Genomic DNA, 24,632 nt, shown 5'->3' with positions numbered 1-24,632 from the left:
CGGGTTGTCAGGCTAATCTTCATGTGAGCTAACACCAAAATCTAGCAACGATGAGAAGAAACTTGCTTTCATCACTTCCAGAATCGATTACTGCAATAGCATCCTCTATGGTATTCCATCCAAATCACTCAAGAAACTTCATTACATTCAGAACTCTGCAGCCCGCCTTCTCACTCACACCCGCTCATGTGAACACATCACCTCAGTCCTTCAGAACCTCCACTGGCTCCCTGTTCCTTACCGCATCCAGTTCAAAGTCCTTCTTCTCACGCTCAAAGCCCTTCACAATCTGGCCCCTCCGTACCTCATTTACCTGCTCCATCACCACACTCCATCTCGCTCCCTCCGCTCCTCCGACGCCAACCTCCTGTCCTTCCCATGCAGGACCAAGCTCCAAACCTGGGGTGACAGAGCTTTCTCCATCGCCGCCCCCACCCTCTGGAAACTTCACTGCCTCAACAACTCCGTGACTGCCCAGACCTCCCCACTTTCAAGAAAGGACTCAAAACCCACCTGTTCAGATCTGCTTTTAATATTTGAAATGATTGTTTTTATCCTGTTGTTTACATTGTACTGTACGAGGTCTGTCCGTAAAGTATAGGTCCTTTTGTTTTTTTCAAAACTATATGGATTTCATTCATATGTTTTTACGTCAGACATGCTTGAACCCTCGTGCGCATGTGTGAGTTTGTTTCCACGCCTGTCGGTGACGTCATTCGCCTGTGAGCACTCCTTGTGGGAGGAGTCGTCCAGCCCCTCGTCGGATTCCTTTGTCTGAGAAGTTGCTGAGAGACCTGGCGCTTTGTTTGATCAAAATTTTTTCTAAACCTGTGAGACACACGAAGTGGACATGGTTCGAAAAAATTAAGCTGGTCTTCAGTGAAAATTTTAACAGCTGATGAGAGATTTTGAGGTGATTCTGTTGCTTTAAGGACTTTTCACGGTGCGAGACGTCGTGCAGCGCTCATCAGGCGGCGTCATCAGCCTGTTTCAAGCTTAAAACCTCCACATTTCAGGCTCTGTGATCCAGGACGTCGTGAGAGAACAGAGAAGTTTCAGAAGAAGTCGGTTTCAGCATTTTATCCGGATATTCCACTGTTAAAGGAGATTTTTTTAATGAAAGACGTGCGGGCGGATTGCAGCGTCGGCTCGCAGCCGCCGCGACGCTCCGCACAGGAAAAACACCTCTGTTGGAAGCCTTGAGGACAAGTTGGAACATGTCCAGCTGATAAACAATTTCTCATATACTCACTCCACTGAAAGCCATCAAAAGCCGCCTGGATTTTACAAATGGTTATCAACACGGAGGTGTTTTTCCTGTGCCGCCGTGCCGCGTCGGCTGCGTCCCGACGCGCGGACCCGTCCGCACGTCTTTCATTAAAAAAATCTCCTTTAACAGTGGAATATCCGGATAAAATTGCTGAAACCGACTTCTTCTGAAACTTCTCTGTTCTCTCACGACGTCCTGGATCAATAGAGCCTGACGTGGAGGTTTTAAGCTTGAAACAGGCTGATGACGCTGCCTGAGAGCGCTGCGCGACGTCTCGCACCGTGAAAAGTCCTTAAAGCGACAGAATCACCTCAAAATCTCTCATCAGCTGTTAAAATTTTCACTGAAAACCAGCTTAATTTTTCGAACCATGTCCACTTCGATGTGTCTCACAGGTTTAGAAAAATTTTGATCAAACAAAGCGCCAGTCTCTCAGCAACTTCTCAGACAAAGGAATTCCGACGAGGGGCTGGACGACTCTCCCACAAGGAGTGCTCACAGGCGAATGACGTCACCGACAGGCGTGGAAAACTCACGCATGCGCACGAGGGTTCAAGCATGTCTGACGTAAAAACATATGAATGAAATCCATATAGTTTTTGAAAAAAATAAAAAGGACCTATACTTTACGGACAGACCTCGTACAGTGTCTTTGAGTGTTTTGAAAAGCGCTTTATGAATAAAATGTATTATTGTTATTATTATTATTAAACATGATGCCCACAATGTCAGAAAATAAGTGACGGAGTCGGGCTCCCTCCACATCTGTTAACTTTGGTGATTCCTGCTTCGGTCACCAGGGGGCTGGCAGCCATGGTTAGGTACTATTATATAACCACTGACTGGATCCTTGTCATTTCATTGGTGGCTTGTATGTCACATGATATGGATTATTCGTACCATTTGCCATTGTGTTTAATTGACCATGCAATAGTTCTTTTTTAGCATGCAATTATGTGGTATATGAAATGTGCTATTGCACGTCCCAATCACTACGCATGCTCACACTACCGGTGGCGGCGTTTAACTAAACATAGCAGAGTTTGTTTTGCTGGTGGACAGAGATTTGAAGGAGCTAATTGACGCTGCTAATTCTTCTAACACACACATACAAAAAAAACAAATCCACTACGCCGTAAGCCGTCTGGAGGCATGAAGAGCTGTTAGGATGAAGTTAGGATGAAAAGTAGGACAAATGTCTGATGTGATTTTTTTGCTGGAGTGAGGAAGCAGATGGCAGTCTGTACATGAAGTCAGTGGATGGCATCACGGATTACTGAGAATAATTTTGTACTTCTATTTAATGTTCGTGCTGGACTGTTAAGCACCAGTGACGGAAACCAAAATGTAAGTCCCTTTCTGTTGTTTATAAATGAATAAAATATCAAATGACAAATATCTATTTTTGCCATTATATAAACAAATCATGAATGTTTTCCATTCTTTCAATGGAATGAATATTTAAACAAGGCTTGGCCTTGTTGAATAGTATGTTCCATCTTTCACCTCATGAAATATTCGTACCATTGAACTCATAAACATCATTATTAAATAATGATGCACTGCAAAACAGCAGTGTGAGGATATTATAGCAGCATTATATGATGAAGTCCCACCGCAAGACAGGAACAGATATGACCAGAAACAAGTTCCATCCAGATTTGAATTCTGACTGTCCAGGCTGTTTGCAACTCTGACACAAAGCTTTCAGTACATTCTGCTCAGTTCACATTGTGTGACGAACAATGCATAATATCAAAGAGTTAGTGATGCATTTGAGGTTTGTGCCGCAGATAACTGCTAAAAAAAACCTGGTCCACATTCATCTTTTATTAAACACAGTCCATAAGTAAATGGACAGTAACAATTTTTCCAACTTTTTGTACACACCACCACAATGGAGTTCAAATGAGACCATCTGGATGTGCTTGTAGTGCAGAATTTCAGCTTTAATTCAAGGGGTTAAACAAACATATTGCATTTACTATTTAGGAATTACAACCAGTTCTCCCTGTGTTTGTGAGGGTTCCCTCTGGGTGTCCTGGCTAACTCCCACTTCCAAATACAGGCAGGTTAGGTAAATTAGAAACTTCAAATGGACCATAAGTGTGCATGCGAGTGTGAATGTTACATCCATTGTTCAGTATCTGGATAATGAGGTACTGTAGGTGAGATCATGCGCGACCTGTCAGGGACAAATGAAGCCTGAACACTTTGCCTTTTTCAAGTCTGAAAACAAAATAAAGCCAACAGACTAACCTTCGTTTGGGTGTTTATTAAAGCATATTTTTAGGCACTGTGCGATGATCTCCTAATGTGTGGCTTTGGTGTGGACATTCAAAATTATGACCGGCTTAAATTCTCAGTAATCATGGATATTGGACCTAATGACAAGAAGCTACCGATAGCTAAGAGAATACTTTCACTCAACACAAATACTGGAGCACAGACATCTTAGATGATCCACCAGGAGAATTAACCACACAACAAGCCATAATTTTTACAGATATTTGTACTAAAACTCTCAGACAGGACAGACACAGTCCTCCAAACAGCTAGCAGCCTCTGAGCGGGTTGCAGCTCTGAGTTAGAGCTTGGCTCACAGCAGCAACACACAAGCTGTTATTCAAAGCTACCACACATCTAAATATGCATAACTTTATGAATTAAAATGTCTTAAATTAAGCAGTTAGAAAACAAAACTCACCGCTGAGCAGTTGCCATGGAGGGGGAAACTAGCTATAGAGACAAAACCGTCTCTTTTGTTGAACCAGGATTGGTCAAGTTGGACATTTTAACATGGACTTCGATGTCAAAGTTTACTGCTTGTTCCAGAGTTATAAGGTTTTTGTCCTTGGTATGGACTCCGTACCAGCACTACGTTTGAGGGGTCATAAGTCCAGGTTCACCTATCTTGCCAACTACATTTAGATGGACATATTTAGTTTTACATAGCCAATACTCACAGTTTATGGTTCAATTCACATTTTGGGGAGTCTAATAGTTGGTGGCCAAGTGGTTGTGCTCTTGGTTTCAGTGCAGAAGGTTCACATTTCAAACCTCACCCCCACCATATTTCTCAATTTGCATCAGGAAGGGCATCTGGGGTAAAACCTGTGCCAATTTAATGCTCAGATCTGCTGTGGCGACCCTGAGTGGAAACAAAGGAGCAGCCAAAGGGACTTACAATATACAACTAAGATAACTCTCCTTAAACTCAGAGGTTCTAATTAAGAGTCACAGGGTAAAATTGGTCATTACCAGTGGTTCATCAGAGGGGATCTGTGCACAGAACTTTCATTTTCAAAGAAAATCATGTGTTGTGTGGGCCGCTGAAGAGGAGGTACTGCTGGCCCACCACCACAAGATGGCGCCCTGCTTGAAGTGCGGGCTTCAAGCACGAGGAGGGCTCGGCTTTGATGGAGGTGACAGCTGTCATCAATCAACACAAGCTGTCACCCATCACCACCACTACAAATACCGGACTGCAACTCCACCTCCTCGCCGAGAAATCAACTACCATTCAGTAATTTCTCTGCTGACTGACACGTTGTGTAACAATCTAATCTCATTTGCAGCTGTTGTCCTGTGGTTGTTTTCCCTTATCTGGGATTTTGGCGTTTGGTGTGACTGCGACGACTGCGCCTCACATCCAAACAGATAAGTGGTTAATCAGGAGCTGCACGAGTGTGTAATTTGGAGGTGGAGGTTCTCCCTCCTAACCTGTGTACAGATCGTGGGACCACCTGAGTGTGTGAACTCACACTCATCTGGACTGTCTCTGTTCTCTGCCAGCAAGTACCGGGTCTGACTGCTGAAGACAGCGGCCACCTGGGGCGCAGGGCTTGGCGGCTCCGGTGTTCTTCAGCTCCGTTGGTGTTGGAAGCTGTGTGGGAATCCGGCTCTTCTCTCTCCAGGCGTCTTCTATCGTCGAGCCTGCCCACACGTCACCTGGTGTATGATTGACAGTCCACCATATTGTTATTGTCTGTACGTTGTTGTGCGATTCACAACATTAAATTGTTACTTTTGGCTTATCCATTGTCCGTTCATTAACGCCCCCTGTTGTGGGTCGTGTCACGACACTTTCACAACAGGATTTCTCGGCCAGCGTCATGGATCCCGAGGGCGTCAACCATCGCTTGAACAGCCAATGGGAGAGCGAGGTGCACAGGTAGGAGGCGTGTGGGGTGAGCTGCAGCACATCTTAACCGCCCTTTGCCGCTCGGTTGGACTTAGTTACCGAGCAGAGCAGTGTTCTCAATCGCAGGATAGAGGCTCTCACCCGCCCAGGTGGAAGCGCGTGCTCAGGGCGCTGCTGCAGCACCTCCTCCTGCTGACCGTGTGCCAGAAACAGACATTCGCTGGTCGTTCAACGACCCCCCCCCACCTTCCCCTGAAGCATACATAAGCCCTCCGGAGCCGTACGGAGGCTGTGTGGACGACTTGCGGACTTCTTGATGCAGTGCTCGCTCGTCTTTTCACAGCGTCCCGCCATGTACGCGTCAGACACCAGCCGGGTGGCTTACGTTTAAACTTGCTTCGAGGAGATGCACGCGCCTGGGCTACGGTGCTTTGGGAGCAGAATTCACGGCTCCTAACGGTTTATACTGAGTTGTGAGGGAGTTCTGACAGGTGTTCGACCACCCTCATAGAGGCGAGACCGCTTCAAGTGTGCTGCTGTCGATAAGACAGGGGTGTCGGAGCGTGGCAAAGTATGCAGTCGACTTCCGCATCGCGGCAGCGCTAGCCGGCTGGAATGCTGTTGTGCTCCGCGCCGCCTTTGTAAACGGACTGTCTCTGGTCCTCAAGGAGCACCTGGTGGCGAAGGACGAGCCGCGGGATTTAGATGGGCTTATCGACCTGGTTATACGGTTAGACAACCGATTAACAGAACACGGACGGGAGCGAGACGAAGGGCGTGGTCAGGCACAAGCCGTCCCTCTTCCTCCCGGGTCTGAAAGAGAGCCGACTTCCCCACGCTCCACTGCCAGGGCTCTCCACGTGACAACAGCTCCCCCTGCTGACTTTGCTATGGAAACGAGCAGGGCCAAAAAACGATCAGATCAGATACAAAGGAGGCTGATCCGTGAGAGTGTTTTTCTCTGCAGCTCTACTGAGCACACACAGAGAGAATGCCCCAAATGATCAAAACAGCAGCACTCGTCCTTAGAGACTGGGCTAAGGGTGGGTCACAATACCCACGCGGGGAGACCCCGTAAATCTGCACGAATCCCAGTCACGATCCTGAGCGAGGATTTAACCCTTCACGCCCCAGCACTGGTGGACACGGGGTCGGAGGGAAATCTGCTGGATAGCAGATGGGCAAAGGAGGTTGGGCTCCCTCTAGTGGCCTTACCGTCACCATTGTCGGTGCGGGCACTAGATGGCACCCTTCTTCCACTAATCACACACCAGACTCAGCCAGTGACATTGGTGGTGTCTGGGAGTCACAGGGAGGAGATTGTGTTTTATGTAACACCTTCTACCTCTCGAGTGATATTGGGTTTTCCATGGTGTTAAAACACAATCCCCGGATTGATTGGCCGTCTGGGGTTGTGGTTCAGTGGAGCGAAACCTGCCACCGGGAGTGTTTAGGATCCTCAGTTCCACCCGGTGTGACAGCTAAGGAGGAGGTTTTAGTCCCCCCCAATCTGGCGGCGGTGCCAGCCGAGTACCACGACCTCGCTGACGTCTTCAGCAAGGATCTGGCACTCACGCTGCCCCCGCACCGTCCGTACGATTGTGCCATTGATTTGATACCGGGCGCTGAGTACCCGTCCAGCAGGCTGTACAACCTCTCACGTCCGGAACGCGAATCAATGGAGACCTACATCCGGGACTCGTTAGCTGCCGGGTTGATCCGGAACTCCACCTCCCCCGATGGGTGCTGGTTTCTTTTTTGCGGGCAAGAAGGACGGTGGACTCCGTCCATGCATGATTACAGAGGGCTGAACGAGATCACGGTCCGTAATCGATACCGTTACCTCTGTTGGGATTCAGTGTTCACGCCCCTGCATGGAGCCCAAATTTTCACGAAATTGGATCTTAGGAATGCTTATCACCTGGTTCGGATCCGGGAGGGAGACGAGTGGAAGACGGCATTTAACACCCCGTTAGGTCAATTTGAGTACCTGGTCATGCCGTTCGGCCTCACCAATGCGCCCGCGACGTTCCAAGCATTGGTTAATGACGTCTTGCGGGACTTCCTGCATCGGTTTGTCTTCGTATATCTAGACGATATACTCATTTTTTCTCCGGATCCTGAGACCCATGTTAAGCATGTACGTCAGGTCCTACAGCGGTTGTTGGAGAACCGGCTGTTTGTGAAGGGCGAGAAGTGTGAGTTCCACCGTACTTCTTTGTCCTTCTTGGGGTTCATAATCTCCTCCAACTACGTCGCCCCTGATCCGGCCAAGGTTGCGGCGGTGAGAGATTGGCCCCAACCAACGAACCGTAGGAAACTACAACAGTTCCTCGGTTTTGCAAATTTCTACCGGAGGTTCATCAAGGGCTACAGTCAGGTAGTTAGCCCCCTGACAGCCCTGACCTCCACAAAAGTCCCCTTCACCTGGTCGGATCGGTGCGAAGCCACGTTAGGGAGTTGAAATGCCGGTACTCAACTGCACCAGTTCTGGTGCAGGCCCGATCCCAAGCGCCAGTTTGTTGTTGAAGTGGATGCCTCTGACTCAGGGATAGGAGCCGTGCTATCCCAGAGCGGGGAGTCCGACAAGGTTCTCCATCCATGTGCCTACTTTTCCCGCAGGTTGACCCCAGCTGAACGGAACTATGACGTCGGCAATCGGGAACTTCTTGCGGTGAAGGAGGCTCTTGAAGAGTGGAGACACCTGTTGGAGGGAGCATCGGTACCATTTACAGTTTTCACGGACCATCGGAACCTGGAGTACATCCGGACCGCGAAGCGTCTGAACCCCAGGCAAGCCCGCTGGTCGCTGTTCTTCAGGCGTTTTGACTTCCGGATCACCCTACCGCCCCGGGACAAAGAACCAACGATCTGATGCCCTGTCCCGGGTGCACGAAGAGGAGGTCAAGACTGAGCTGTCAGACCCCCCTGACACCATCATCCCCAAGTCCACTGTCATGGCCTCCCTTACCTGGGACGTGGAGAAGACCGTCCGGGAGGCCCTGACACGGAGCCCGGGACCCAGGGACCGGTCCGAAGAACAACTGTACGTCCCACCTGCGGTCCTTGACTTCTGTCACGGTTCCAAGCTCTCCTGTCACCCAGGGGTGCGAAGAACCGTGGCAGTGGTCCGGCAGCGCTTCTGGTGAGCGTCTATGGAAGCCGACGTCCGGGAGTATGTCCAGGCCTGCACCACCTGCGCCAGGGGCAAAGCTGACCATCATAAGGCCCAAGGCTCCTCCAGCCTCTGCCAGTGCCTCGTCGCCCCTGGTCTCATATCGGCCTGGACTTTGTCACGGGCCCTCCCGCCGTCCCAGGGAAACACCACCATCCTAACGATAGTGGACCGGTTTTCCAAGGCGGCCCACTTCGTGGCCCTCCCGAAGCTCCCGACGGCCCAGGAGACTGCAGACCTCCTGGTCCACCACGTTGTGCGTCTGCATGGGATTCCATCAGACATTGTCTCGGATCGTGGTCCTCAGTTCTCCTCCCAGGTCTGGCGGAGTTTCTGTGGGGAACTGGGGGGCCACCGTCAGTCTCTCGTCTGGGTACCACCCCCAGACAAACGGGCAGGCAGAGCGGACAAACCAGGAACTGGAGCAGGCCCTCCGTTGCGTGACCTCCGCACACCCGACGGCCTGGAGTGACCATCTGGCCTGGATCGAGTACGCTCATAACAGCCAAGTCTCGTCTGCCACCGGCCTCTCCCCATTTTAAGTGTGTTTGGGGTACCAGCCCCCATTGTTCCCGCTAGTGGAGGGAGAGGTCGGGGTGCCCTCGGTCCAGGCCCATCTGAGAAGGTGCCGTCGGGTGTGGCGTACCGCCCGCTCTGCCCTGCTCAAAGCCCGGACGAGGGCCAAGAAACCATGCAGACCGCCGGCGTGCCCCGGCCCCTGCGTACCAGCCTGGGCAGGAGGTTGGCTTTCTACAAAGGACATCCCCTGCAAGTGGAATCCCAAAAGTTGAAGGACAGATACATCGGACCTTTCCCTATCCTCAAGGTCCTCAGTCCAGCCGCAGTGAAGCTGAAGCTGCCAGCTTCACTGCGGATCCACCCGGTTTTCCATGTGTCCCACATCAAACCTCACCACGTGTCACCCCTCTGTGCCCCCGGACCGGCGCCGCCTCCTGCCCGGATCATCGACGGGGAGCCGGCTTGGACCGTGCGCCGGCTCCTGGACGTCCGTCGGAAGGGCCGGGGGTTCCAGTATTTGGTGGACTGGGAGGGGTATGGACCCGAAGAACGCTCCTGGGTGAAGAGGAGCATCATCCTGGACCCGGCCCTCCTGGCCGACTTCTACCGGCGGCACCCGGACAAGCCTGGTCGGGCGCCAGGAGGCGCCCGTTGAGGGGGGGGGTCCCGTTGTGTGGGCCGCTGAGAGGAGGTACTGCTGGCCCACCACCACAAGATGGTGCCCTGCTTGAAGTGCGGGCTTCAAGCACGAGAGGGCGTCGGCTTTGCTGGAGGTGACAGCTGTCATCAATCAACACAAGCTGTCACCCATCACCACCACTACAAAGACCGGACTGCAACTCCACCTCCTCGCCGAGAAATCAACTACCATTCAGGTAATTTCTCTGCTTGACTGACACGTTGTGTAACAATCTAATCTCATTTGCAGCCATTGTCCTGTGGTTGTTCCCTTATCTGGGATTTTGGCGTTTGGTGTGACTGCGACGACCTGCGCCTCACACTCCAAAGAAATAAGTGGTTAATCAGGAGCTGCACGAGTGTGTAATTTGGAGGTGGAGGTTCTCCCTCCTAACTGTGTACAGATCGTGGACCACTGAGTGTGTGAACTCACACTCATCTGGACTGTCTCTGTTTTCTGCCAGCAGTACCGGGTCTGACTGCTGAAGACAGCGGCCACCTGGGGCGCAGGGCTTGGCGGCTCCGGTGTTCTTCAGCTCCGTTGGTGTTGAAAGCTGTGTGGGAATACGGTTCTTCTCTCTCCAGGCGTCTTCTATCGTCGAGCCTGCCACACGTCACCTGGTGTATGATTGACAGTCCACCATATTGTTATTGTCTGTACGTTGTTGTGCGATTCACAACATTAAATTGTTACTTTTTGGCTTATCCATTGTCCGTTCATTAACGCCCCTGTTGTGGGTCCGTGTCACGACACTTTCACAACATCATGTTGTCAAACATTTTTCCTCTTTTTTTGCATTTGCATTTGCTCAAAATCTGAGCAAAATAAAGACCTTTAAAGAACCACGGACCAGTAACTCCTGCTGAAGTGTAGCAACAGATATTTGGGCACTGACAGACATTTGAATACTCCCTCCTTTTAAACACACACACACACACACACACACACACACACACACACACACACACACACACACACACACACACACAACACACACACACACACACACACACACCACACACACACACACACACACATCAAGGTCAGTCAGCACCCTCTGAACACAGTGACATCATTTAATCTCAAAATGTGATTGGTTAAGAACACTGCACGGCTCCAAAGGTTCAGGCAAAAATAATACATACATAAATAAATAAAATAAAAATGACACTTTAGCTAAGGGCTACCTGTGTGGCTGAAGGGGGCCCCGCCTGTGGAGTGGGGCCAATGTCACACTGCTGCAACTCCTCATATTTATGCATTTTATGAAGCATCTCATTATATATAGTGGAGAAGCTTGAATCTTCGACTGGACTGGGTTGCTTGACGTGAGGACGTTTCACTTCAAATCACAGAAGCTTCCTCAGCTAAACTTCTTGCTCTGGTAGTCTGACTTCTGTCTTGACTCTTGTAGAGAAGAATAAACCAGAAGCCAACAAAAGCTGGAGTTTTTTTAACCTAACCAGACCCCTCCTTTATTCATTTAGGTTTTCTTCTTCTCTGCAAGAGTCAAGACGGAAGTCAGACTACCAGAGCAAGAATTTTAGCTGAGGAAGCTTCTGTGATTTGAAGTGAAACGTCCTCACGTCAAGCAACCAAGTCCAGTCGAAGATTCAAGCTTCTCTACTATGGAAACCACCTGGACAACTGAGAGCCTACACAGAAACATCTCATTATGTACTGTACATTAATGCCACTCACATTTAGTCAGTATATTGTTTAATTCATGAAAAGTCCTGCATGGTGTCAGTGCTGTCTGATGTTTTTACAGCTGTTTTGCTCCTCTCACACAGAAAGTGTGTGCATAGCATGTTAGTAGCAACCACCTGCACACGCCGTCAATACCAGCATGTGCACCGTGTGATGGCTGCGTGTGCAGGGTTCAGTGCCGTTTGGAGCAGAGCATCGTCTGCTGCTTCCTGACCAGTGCTTTTATCAACTTTGTCCCTGTTTGATCATGGATTTGAAGTTTCTGAACAACCTGGTGCATTCCAGTTTGTCACACAGACAGTGTGTGTGTGTATGTGTGGAGAGAGTTACTGAAGCTGAGTGATGAGTGTTTCGGACAAGTGCAAAACACTCGCCAGCCACCTTGCAGTGTTTGTGATGGATAGTGGCCAGTTGGGCTTCTATATGCCACACATACAAGTTGCATGCGAGGCTTTACTGTTATCAATAATATTGTGACCCATTAAAAAAATGATGGGGGGGGAAAAATAAAAAAAATGAAATGATCTGTTGCAAGATTAAATATTTAAAAAAATGTATCCTTAAATGGTATGAGCCAACTGTGACTCACAGAAGAGAGGGGAAAATGACATTAAATAAAAAAAGGATTTCAATCATTCATTCAAGTCATGTTTTAGAGAAGGTAGGTCAGTGGCTAGACCGACAGTATGCAAGCCTGGGTTGAAATCTTGCTTGTGCTATTTGTCTGTGTCCTTGGACAAGATACCTTGTCTCAGTTCTCCCAGTAAATGCGCCCCTGCTTTGGCTTGGGAAGTAACCTGGACTAACATTCCATCCAGGGGGATTCGTAGACTCTCATCTGATTGACAACCTGGAATCCAGAAACAATCCCCCTTAAAAATCGCTCCCCCCCCTGTCTTCACTGTGCATGCGTCATTTCGGAGCGTCAGCAGCAGTTCTCTGATTATTGCCTCTTTCTGCTTAAAACTGACTTTAGAATGAGGTAAGAGGCTTTAATTTGTCATCTGATGGTTAATAATCGCATTATTCCCTTTGATCGCTTTGGGTGTCGAGCGGTGTCGGCCCTATATGCAACTTGGCACTCTAGGCATTTTAATATTGCCCCCCCCTCCAAACACACATTTACATACACACTCACAAAAAAACCTAAATCAGTCTGTTTTAAATAGAATATAATGTCAAACAATTCAATTAAACAGTTTAGAACACGTAGAACAAATTAGAAACCTTGCACTTAGAAACCTAGAAACCATCTTCTCACCGTCAAATCACTTGTTGCTACAGCTTCTCTCTCCTTATTTTCCTTGCAGCAAACTCGTCTATGACATCATCATATGAGAGCTGTTTAGAGACCACACGGTTTACGCTTAAATACCTCAAAAGAGGAGTCTGTGACACCATCAGGTACCTATTAATACAATAACATGCATGACAGATATTCACCCTCGTCTAACTCGGGCGAATATCGGTCATTTTGGGTGACTGGGCATGGACGGAGGGACTCAGAAAATGCATACCGCACAACAACTGCATGCTATTTGCATTATTATCGCATACTGAGATACAGAACACGTGGAATCATTAACAATATTTAATGTCGTTTCAAAACGCACGACACCCAGCAAACTTATACATAAAAAGTTGGCCCATTTTAACTTTTGTTGTGTTGGCTGGTACCGCGCTGTTCTCCAGATTCGCCAGGGTGTCCTCATCAACCTAGCTGCTTTGGCTGCTGTTCACTGTCATACTATCCATGATAAAATCATCCAGAAAATCCATATTGGGTCCAACACACACTTCTCGCCTTTTCATGTTATCGTCTGCAGACAGTTCTTGTGTTGCGCATGCTATGACGTCATCACATTATGCACAGCAGGCGGGTATTGGGATACCCGCCCGCTACCCAATAGGTATGGACAGGCAGCGTAAATGTAAATCTATGCTACCGGCCCAGCAACGCCTCAGTAAGTGATAATAATCTGCAATACAGTTCTGTGAAAAGGTTTGTGCACCCTTGAGCTTTTACACATTTGAAATTTTTTAAGACATCAAAGAACAAATAAAAAACTCAGGCTTTTTGTATTAAAACTTTGAAAATGGTGCCCTTTAAACTCATAGTGAAAAGTAATCTCTGCATCATGAATTTATCTCCTTCTTGCACAGTCACTCAGTTTTTGAGAACAGATTTACCAAAGAGTGTCATACTGTTTGTATTTCTACATCACTGATGCAAAATAAAGTCCAAGACATATTCAGTGTCTTTGAAATGTTCATGTATCCATCCCCTGACCTGTCTGAAGAAAACTGGATGCAAAAGTGATGGTTGTGTTCCACTAAAGGGGGGCACTTACTTATTCACACCATCATTTTGGTTTTTAGATTTTGAATTTCTTTTAACTCATGATGCAAAGATTACTTTTCACTGTGAGTTTAAAACAGGGGATCATTTTAGAAATATTAATATAAAAGCCTGAATTTTTATTTATTTTTTTGATGTCGTGAAAAATTCATACATGTAAAAGCTCAAATAAACCACAAATAAACAAATAAGATTACACCTATGTTATAGCTTTTTTTTAGCTATTACAAGCAGGGAAAACTTTAGCTTTGCTTAACCCACGTGACATTTCCAGCCCAATCTCACGCTTTTCATGCCTCCGTCATGAAATGAGTGACATTTTTGTGATGTGTTTTTTAAATTTTTTTAATTTTACTATTTCTCACCCTGCCCCTTCTCTTAACACTAAACATAACCATAACGTAAGTGTGTCCCTTCCCCAAACCCCAGCCATAACCCCCAGACCCCGAAGTTGGGTTGAATGTAACTGCTGACACTGAGGATCGATGTGTGTCAAAATGACGGGGAGAAACTCCGCTCAAGCCTCTTCTAAACTATTCCCACCCAACCAAACAGTTTATTTTGGGTTCGGTCAGTTTTAGGCCAACCTCACACCGAAATGCCTGAGGAGTTAGGAATTAGCGACGGCACATTAACACTGGTGCAATGCAGCGGAAAAAAAATAATTTGTCAGACTTTTTTTTTTACTGTACCTCAGCTGGTCCTGTTTTTTCCTCCTTGAATTTTCTTTTTTCCTCCCCTGGGCACCAGACTGTTTGATCTGTTTTTACATTGTTGACTTGTTTGTTATTCACAGCAACAAATCCCGACACCAGGTTTGGGCCATTTTTTGTTTTTCCCGCTCAGCCACTTTTTTCAGGGTGGTGGTGTTGATGGTGAGGAAACCATTATCATCATTATTATTATTTAATAGGCTTTTGCTATGCAGTTTAATCAATATGGGCTTATATTTATTCTAATAATTGCACCAACAGTTGTCTTCTACCAAGCTGCTTGCCTGTTGTCCTGTAGTCCATCCCAGCCTTGTGCAGGTCTACAGTTTTGTCCCTGGTGTCCTTAGACAGCTCTTTGGTCTTGGATATGGTGGACAGGTTGGAGTGTGATTGATTGAGTGTGTGACAGGTGTCTTTTATACAGGTAACAAGTTCAAACAGGTGCAATTAATACAGGTAAAGAGTGCAGAATAACAGGGCTTCTTAAAGAAAAACTAACAGATCTGTGAGAGCCAGAATTCTTGCTGGTTGGTTGGTTATCAATACTTATTTCATGCAATAAAACGGTAATTAATTATTTAAAAATCATACAATATGATTTTCTGATTATTTATTTTTTTTTTTTACATTCTGTCTCTCACAGTTGAAGTGTACCTACGATAAAAATTACAGACCTCTCTATTCTTTGTAGGTGGGAAAACCTGCAAAATCGACAGCGGATCAAATACTTATTTGCCTCACTGTAAATACGTCGCCCCTGATCCGGCCAAGGTTGCGGCGGTGAGAGATTGGCCCCAACCAACGAACCGTAGGAAACTACAACAGTTCCTCGGTTTTGCAAATTTCTACCGGAGGTTCATCAAGGGCTACAGTCAGGTAGTTAGCCCCCTGACAGCCCTGACCTCCACAAAAGTCCCCTTCACCTGGTCGGATCGGTGCGAAGCCACGTTTAGGGAGTTGAAATGCCGGTACTCAACTGCACCAGTTCTGGTGCAGCCCGATCCCAAGCGCCAGTTTGTTGTTGAAGTGGATGCCTCTGACTCAGGGATAGGAGCCGTGCTATCCCAGAGCGGGGAGTCCGACAAGGTTCTCCATCCATGTGCCTACTTTTCCCGCAGGTTGACCCCAGCTGAACGGAACTATGACGTCGGCAATCGGGAACTTCTTGCGGTGAAGGAGGCTCTTGAAGAGTGGAGACACCTGTTGGAGGGAGCATCGGTACCATTTACAGTTTTCACGGACCATCGGAACCTGGAGTACATCCGGACCGCGAAGCGTCTGAACCCCAGGCAAGCCCGCTGGTCGCTGTTCTTCAGGCGTTTTGACTTCCGGATCACCTACCGCCCCGGGACAAAGAACCAACGATCTGATGCCCTGTCCCGGGTGCACGAAGAGGAGGTCAAGACTGAGCTGTCAGACCCCCCTGACACCATCATCCCCAAGTCCACTGTCATGGCCTCCCTTACCTGGGACGTGGAGAAGACCGTCCGGGAGGCCCTGACACGGAGCCCGGACCCAGGGACCGGTCCGAAGAACAAACTGTACGTCCCACCTGCGGTCCTTGACTTCTGTCACGGTTCCAAGCTCTCCTGTCACCCAGGGGTGCGAAGAACCGTGGCAGTGGTCCGGCAGCGCTTCTGGTGAGCGTCTATGGAAGCCGACGTCCGGGAGTATGTCCAGGCCTGCACCACCTGCGCCAGGGGCAAAGCTGACCATCATAAGGCCCAAGGCCTCCTCCAGCCTCTGCCAGTGCCTCGTCGCCCCTGGTCTCATATCGGCCTGGACTTTGTCACGGGCCTCCCGCCGTCCCAGGGAAACACCACCATCCTAACGATAGTGGACCGGTTTTCCAAGGCGGCCCACTTCGTGGCCCTCCCGAAGCTCCCGACGGCCCAGGAGACTGCAGACCTCCTGGTCCACCACGTTGTGCGTCTGCATGGGATTCCATCAGACATTGTCTCGGATCGTGGTCCTCAGTTCTCCTCCCAGGTCTGGAGGAGTTTCTGTGGGGAACTGGGGGCCACCGTCAGTCTCTCGTCTGGGTACCACCCCCAGACAAACGGGCAGGCAGAGCGGACAAACCAGGAACTGGAGCAGGCCCTCCGTTGCGTGACCTCCGCACACCCGACGGCCTGGAGTGACCATCTGGCCTGGATCGAGTACGCTCATAACAGCCAAGTCTCGTCTGCCACCGGCCTCTCCCCATTTTAAGTGTGTTTGGGGTACCAGCCCCCATTGTTCCCGCTAGTGGAGGGAGAGGTCGGGGTGCCCTCGGTCCAGGCCCATCTGAGAAGGTGCCGTCGGGTGTGGCGTACCGCCCGCTCTGCCCTGCTCAAAGCCCGGACGAGGGCCAAGAACCATGCAGACCGCCGGCGTGCCCCGGCCCCTGCGTACCAGCCTGGGCAGGAGGTTTGGCTTTCTACAAAGGACATCCCCCTGCAAGTGGAATCCCAAAAGTTGAAGGACAGATACATCGGACCTTTCCCTATCCTCAAGGTCCTCAGTCCAGCCGCAGTGAAGCTGAAGCTGCCAGCTTCACTGCGGATCCACCCGGTTTTCCATGTGTCCCACATCAAACCTCACCACGTGTCACCCCTCTGTGCCCCCGGACCGGCGCCGCCTCCTGCCCGGATCATCGACGGGGAGCCGGCTTGGACCGTGCGCCGGCTCCTGGACGTCCGTCGGAAGGGCCGGGGGTTCCAGTATTTGGTGGACTGGGAGGGGTATGGACCCGAAGAACGCTCCTGGGTGAAGAGGAGCATCATCCTGGACCCGGCCCTCCTGGCCGACTTCTACCGGCGGCACCCGGACAAGCCTGGTCGGGCGCCAGGAGGCGCCCGTTGAGGGGGGGGTCCCGTTGTGTGGGCCGCTGAAGAGGAGGTACTGCTGGCCCACCACCACAAGATGGTGCCCTGCTTGAAGTGCGGGCTTCAAGCACGAGAGGGCGTCGGCTTTGCTGGAGGTGACAGCTGTCATCAATCAACACAAGCTGTCACCCATCACCACCACTACAAAGACCGGACTGCAACTCCACCTCCTCGCCGAGAAATCAACTACCATTCAGGTAATTTCTCTGCTGACTGACACGTTGTGTAACAATCTAATCTCATTTGCAGCCATTGTCCTGTGGTTGTTCCCTTATCTGGGATTTTGGCGTTTGGTGTGACTGCGACGACTGCGCCTCACACTCCAAAGAAATAAGTGGTTAATCAGGAGCTGCACGAGTGTGTAATTTGGAGGTGGAGGTTCTCCCTCCTAACTGTGTACAGATCGTGGACCACTGAGTGTGTGAACTCACACTCATCTGGACTGTCTCTGTTTTCTGCCAGCAGTACCGGGTCTGACTGCTGAAGACAGCGGCCACCTGGGGCGCAGGGCTTGGCGGCTCCGGTGTTCTTCAGCTCCGTTGGTGTTGAAAGCTGTGTGGGAATACGGTTCTTCTCTCTCCAGGCGTCTTCTATCGTCGAGCCTGCCCACACGTCACCTGGTGTATGATTGACAGTCCACCATATTGTTATTGTCTGTACGTTGTTGTGCGATTCACAACATTAAATTGTTACTTTTTGGCTTATCCATTGTCCGTTCATTAACGCCCCCTGTTGTGGGTCCGTGTCACGACACTTTCACAACATCATGTTGTCAAACATTTTTCCTCTTTTTTTGCATTTGCATTTGCTCAAAAATCTGAGCAAAATAAAGACCTTTAAAGAACCACGGACCAGTAACTCCTGCTGAAGTGTAGCAACAGATATTTGGGCACTGACAGACATTTGAATACTCCCTCCTTTTAAACACACACACACACACACACACACACACACACACACACACACACACACACACACACACACACACACACACACACACACACACACACACACACACATCAAGGTCAGTCAGCACCCTCTGAACACAGTGACATCATTTAATCTCAAAATGTGATTGGTTAAGAACACTGCACGGCTCCAAAGGTTCAGGCAAAAATAAATACATACATAAATAAATAAAATAAAAATGACACTTTAGCTAAGGGCTACCTGTGTGGCTGAAGGGGGCCCCGCCTGTGGAGTGGGGCCAATGTCACACTGCTGCAACTCCTCATATTTATGCATTTTATGAAGCATCTCATTATATATAGTGGAGAAGCTTGAATCTTCGACTGGACTGGGTTGCTTGACGTGAGGACGTTTCACTTCAAATCACAGAAGCTTCCTCAGCTAAACTTCTTGCTCTGGTAGTCTGACTTCTGTCTTGACTCTTGTAGAGAAGAATAAACCAGAAGCCAACAAAAGCTGGAGTTTTTTAACCTAACCAGACCCCTCCTTTATTCATTTAGGTTTTCTTCTTCTCTGCAAGAGTCAAGACGGAAGTCAGACTACCAGAGCAAGAATTTTAGCTGAGGAAGCTTCTGTGATTTGAAGTGAAACGTCCTCACGTCAAGCAACCAAGTCCAGTCGAAGATTCAAGCTTCTCTACTATGGAAACCACCTGGACAACTGAGAGCCTACACAGAAACATCTCATTATGTACTGTACATTAATGCCACTCACATTTAGTCAGTATATTGTTTAATTCATGAAAAGTCCTGCATGGTGTCAGTGCTGTCTGATGTTTTTACAGCTGTTTTGCTCCTCTCACACAGAAAGTGTGTGCATAGCATGTTAGTAGCAACCACCTGCACACGCCGTCAATACCAGCATGTGCACCGTGTGATGGCTGCGTGTGCAGGGTTCAGTGCCGTTTGGAGCAGAGCATCGTCTGCTGCTTCCTGACCAGTGCTTTTATCAACTTTGTCCCTGTTTGATCATGGATTTGAAGTTTCTGAACAACCTGGTGCATTCCAGTTTGTCACACAGACAGTGTGTGTGTGTATGTGTGGAGAGAGTTACTGAAGCTGAGTGATGAGTGTTTCGGACAAGTGCAAAACACTCGCCAGCCACCTTGCAGTGTTTGTGATGGATAGTGGCCAGTTGGGCTTCTATATGCCACACATACAAGTTGCATGCGAGGCTTTACTGTTATCAATAATATTGTGACCCATTAAAAAAATGATGGGGGGGAAAAATAAAAAAAATGAAATGATCTGTTGCAAGATTAAATATTTAAAAAAAATGTATCCTTAATGGTATGAGCCAACTGTGACTCACAGAAGAGAGGGGAAAATGACATTAAATAAAAAAAGGATTTCAATCATTCATTCAAGTCATGTTTTAGAGAAGGTAGGTCAGTGGCTAGACCGACAGTATGCAAGCCTGGGTTGAAATCTTGCTTGTGCTATTTGTCTGTGTCCTTGGACAAGATACCTTGTCTCAGTTCTCCCAGTAAATGCGCCCCTGCTTTGGCTTGGGAAGTAACCTGGACTAACATTCCATCCAGGGGGATTCGTAGACTCTCATCTGATTGACAACCTGGAATCCAGAACAATCCCCCTTAAAAATCGCTCCCCCCCTGTCTTCACTGTGCATGCGTCATTTCGGAGCGTCAGCAGCAGTTCTCTGATTATTGCCTCTTTTCTGCTTAAAACTGACTTTAGAATGAGGTAAGAGGCTTTAATTTGTCATCTGATGGTTAATAATCGCATTATTCCCTTTGATCGCTTTGGGTGTCGAGCGGTGTCGGCCCTATATGCAACTTGGCACTCTAGGCATTTTAATATTGCCCCCCCCTCCAAACACACATTTACATACACACTCACAAAAAAACCTAAATCAGTCTGTTTTAAATAGAATATAATGTCAAACAATTCAATTAAACAGTTTAGAACACGTAGAACAAATTAGAAACCTTGCACTTAGAAACCTAGAAACCATCTTCTCACCGTCAAATCACTTGTTGCTACAGCTTCTCTCTCCTTATTTTCCTTGCAGCAAACTCGTCTATGACATCATCATATGAGAGCTGTTTAGAGACCACACGGTTTACGCTTAAATACCTCAAAAGAGGAGTCTGTGACACCATCAGGTACCTATTAATACAATAACATGCATGACAGATATTCACCCTCGTCTAACTCGGGCGAATATCGGTCATTTTGGGTGACTGGGCATGGACGGAGGGACTCAGAAAATGCATACCGCACAACAACTGCATGCTATTTGCATTATTATCGCATACTGAGATACAGAACACGTGGAATCATTAACAATATTTAATGTCGTTTCAAAACGCACGACACCCAGCAAACTTATACATAAAAAGTTGGCCCATTTTAACTTTTGTTGTGTTGGCTGGTACCGCGCTGTTCTCCAGATTCGCCAGGGTGTCCTCATCAACCTAGCTGCTTTGGCTGCTGTTCACTGTCATACTATCCATGATAAAATCATCCAGAAAATCCATATTGGGTCCAACACACACTTCTCGCCTTTTCATGTTATCGTCTGCAGACAGTTCTTGTGTTGCGCATGATATGACGTCATCACATTATGCACAGCAGGCGGGTATTGGGATACCCGCCCGCTACCCAATAGGTATGGACAGGCAGCGTAAATGTAAATCTATGCTACCGGCCCAGCAACGCCTCAGTAAGTGATAATAATCTGCAATACAGTTCTGTGAAAAGGTTTGTGCACCCTTGAGCTTTTACACATTTGAAATTTTTTAAGACATCAAAGAACAAATAAAAAACTCAGGCTTTTTGTATTAAAACTTTGAAAATGGTGCCCTTTAAACTCATAGTGAAAAGTAATCTCTGCATCATGAATTTATCTCCTTCTTGCACAGTCACTCAGTTTTTGAGAACAGATTTACCAAAGAGTGTCATACTGTTTGTATTTCTACATCACTGATGCAAAATAAAGTCCAAGACATATTCAGTGTCTTTGAAATGTTCATGTATCCATCCCCTGACCTGTCTGAAGAAAACTGGATGCAAAAGTGATGGTTTGTGTTCCACTAAAGGGGGCACTTACTTATTCACACCATCATTTTGGTTTTTAGATTTTGAATTTCTTTTAACTCATGATGCAAAGATTACTTTTCACTGTGAGTTTAAAACAGGGGATCATTTTAGAAATATTAATATAAAAGCCTGAATTTTTATTTATTTTTTTGATGTCGTGAAAAAATTCATACATGTAAAAGCTCAAATAAACACAAATAAACAAATAAGATTACACCTATGTTATAGCTTTTTTTTTAGCTATTACAAGCAGGGAAAACTTTAGCTTTGCTTAACCACGTGACATTTCCAGCCCAATCTCACGCTTTTTCATGCCTCCGTCATGAAATGAGTGACATTTTTGTGATGTGTTTTTTAAATTTTTTTAATTTTACTATTTCTCACCCTGCCCCTTCTCTTAACACTAAACATAACCATAACGTAAGTGTGTCCCTTCCCCAAACCCCAGCCATAACCCCCAGACCCCGAAGTTGGGTTGAATGTAACTGCTGACACTGAGGATCGATGTGTGTCAAAATGACGGGGAGAAACTCCGCTCAAAGCCTCTTCTAAACTATTCCCACCCCAACCAAACAGTTTATTTTGGGTTCGGTCAGTTTAGGCCAACCTCACACCGAAATGCCTGAGGAGTTAGGAATTAGCGACGGCACATTAACACTGGTGCAATGCAGCGGAAAAAAAATAATTTGTCAGACTTTTTTTTTTACTGTACCTCAGCTGGTCCTGTTTTTCCTCCTTGAATTTTCTTTTTTCCTCCCCTGGGCACCAGACTGTTTGATCTGTTTTTACATTGTTGACTTGTTTGTTATTCACGCAACAAATCCCGACACCAGGTTTGGGCCATTTTTTGTTTTCCGCTCAGCCACTTTTTTCAGGGTGGTGGTGTTGATGGTGAGGAAACCATTATCATCATTATTATTATTTAATAGGCTTTGCTATGCAGTTTAATCAATATGGGCTTATATTTATTCTAATAATTGCACCAACAGTTGTCTTCTACCAAGCTGCTTGCCTGTTGTCCTGTAGTCCATCCCAGCCTTGTGCAGGTCTACAGTTTTGTCCCTGGTGTCCTTAGACAGCTCTTTGGTCTTGGATATGGTGGACAGGTTGGAGTGTGATTGATTGAGTGTGTGAACAGGTGTCTTTTATACAGGTAACAAGTTCAAACAGGTGCAATTAATACAGGTAAAGAGTGCAGAATAAGAGGGCTTCTTAAAGAAAAACTAACAGATCTGTGAGAGCCAGAATTCTTGCTGGTTGGTTGGTTATCAAATACTTATTTCATGCAATAAAACGGTAATTAATTATTTAAAAATCATACAATATGATTTTCTGATTATTTATTTTTTTTTTTTTACATTCTGTCTCTCACAGTTGAAGTGTACCTACGATAAAAATTACAGACCTCTCTATTCTTTGTAGGTGGGAAAACCTGCAAAATCGACAGCGGATCAAATACTTATTTGCCTCACTGTAAATACTGAGGAGGAATTGTCATAAATTAGCATTGTTGTCGTGTTCCACTTTGTTGTTGTTGCTTTTTGGAGTCCCCCTTGCAAACATCTGCTGGTTGCTTGTGCAACATGTGTTATGTCTGTCATGCACAGCGCATGAGCTTATGACCTTGAGCATGGGCGGCGTACACTCTAACAAACAGGCTAAAACCCAAGGCCACTCACTGCACAGTGCCCGCTGGCTAGTTACATGTGTCTGGGTATGACTGCAGTCCTGTAGCCTCTAATTTAGATAAATATCTGTATTTTACATTGTTGCCCAAGCTGTGATAGTAACTGTAGCGTATGTTAAAGTTTTTTCTTAGTTTTTAATTATCACAATGTGTATATATATATATATATATATATATATATATATATATATATATATATATATATATATATATATATATATATATATATCATAGTCAGTTGGAAAAGTCTACTTTTTTCCTTCTTTTTTTGTATTTGTTCGGAATTCAACAAACTGATTTTCTCACAACTGGTGCTGCTCAGAAATGATCCCCCCCTTCCCCCCCGACCCGTAGTTTGACCTTTAAAATTTTGAACTTTTGAGCACATTTATTAGTAGTTTGTTGTGTATATAAACTGAAAAGCATACGCACTTTGCCGTGACTTGATTTGTGACTTCCTGATAATAACTTACTGTTACTATAGCTTATAGCTATATAGTTGCTATATAGCTGTAGCTTATAGTTAGGGCTGGATCAGGTGACCCTGAACCATCCCTTAGTTATGCTGCTATAGACTTAGACTGCTGGGGGGTTCCCATGATGCACTGAGTGTATCTTTCTCTTTAAGCTCTGTATGCACCACTCTGCATTTAATCATTAGTGATTGATCTCTGCTCTCTTCCACAGCATGTCTTTTTCCTGGTTCTCTCCCTCAGCCCCAACCAGTCCCAGCAGAAGACTGCCCCTCTCTGAGCCTGGTTCTGCTGGAGGTTTCTTCCTGTTAAAAGGGAGTTTTTCCTTCCCACTGTCGCCAAGTGCTTGCTCATAGGGGTTCGTTTTGACCGTTGCGGTTTTTCTGTAATTATTGTATGGTTTTTGCCTTACAATATAAAGCGCCTTGGGGCAACTGTTTGTTGTGATTTGGCACTATATAAATAAAATTGATTTGATTTGATTTTGATTTTGTGCTGCAGGCACCGGTCGTAATATGATGATGTTGATATTGATAATATCATAATGTATGATGATGTTGATATTGATAATATCATAATGATAATATGATATTAGTTGTAGTTATTCTCCTACACAAGTGATTTTCTTGCTGCTTGTACAGTTCTTGAATCTCCCATAAAGCTGACAGTTTTTTTTTTGTACAAGTGGCACAGTTTGGTATTTCAGGAAAGAAAGAAAGAAAGAAAGAAAACAAACCCTTATTTTGTAATCCACGGGCAAATGTCACTTGTGCAATTTGTATTCAGTCAAGTCTGGTAGCATGTGCTGTTGAACCACCTTTGGTCCTAGATGGCAAACACCAAGGCAGACAACCGGTCTATTCCCACATCTCTAAAATAACCATCTATTTACTGCAGGCAGGTGAAACATGAGTGTCCCCTTGGCCTTCTCCAGCTACTATGGTCCTCAGCACTCAAGTGCCTGCATGCTGGACAATGCACAGAGAAACGGTCCACATGGCCAAA

The 24,632-nt window shown here is 46.9% G+C and overlaps 2 protein-coding genes across 3 annotated transcripts in view; both read right to left on the bottom strand.

Annotated features, from left to right (window-relative positions):
• Positions 1-24,632, bottom strand: part of LOC117519239 (cadherin-24-like) — a 178,740-nt gene that overhangs the window by 148,859 nt on the left and 5,249 nt on the right. The gene's annotated exons all lie outside the window — the stretch shown is intronic.
• The window catches only part of LOC117518161 (proteasome subunit beta type-11-like), a 56,676-nt gene continuing 32,246 nt past the window's right edge, over positions 203-24,632 (bottom strand). Inside the window, exon 4 of the mRNA XM_034179220.1 lies at positions 203-487. Within this exon, the coding sequence (XP_034035111.1) occupies positions 203-487 (285 nt within the window). The remainder of the gene's footprint in view (positions 488-24,632) is intronic.

This window comes from Thalassophryne amazonica, chromosome 10 (assembly GCF_902500255.1).
Source record: "Thalassophryne amazonica chromosome 10, fThaAma1.1, whole genome shotgun sequence".
Classification (NCBI taxonomy): Eukaryota; Metazoa; Chordata; class Actinopteri; order Batrachoidiformes; family Batrachoididae; genus Thalassophryne; species Thalassophryne amazonica.
This window is presented reverse-complemented; position numbering and strand designations above follow the sequence as displayed.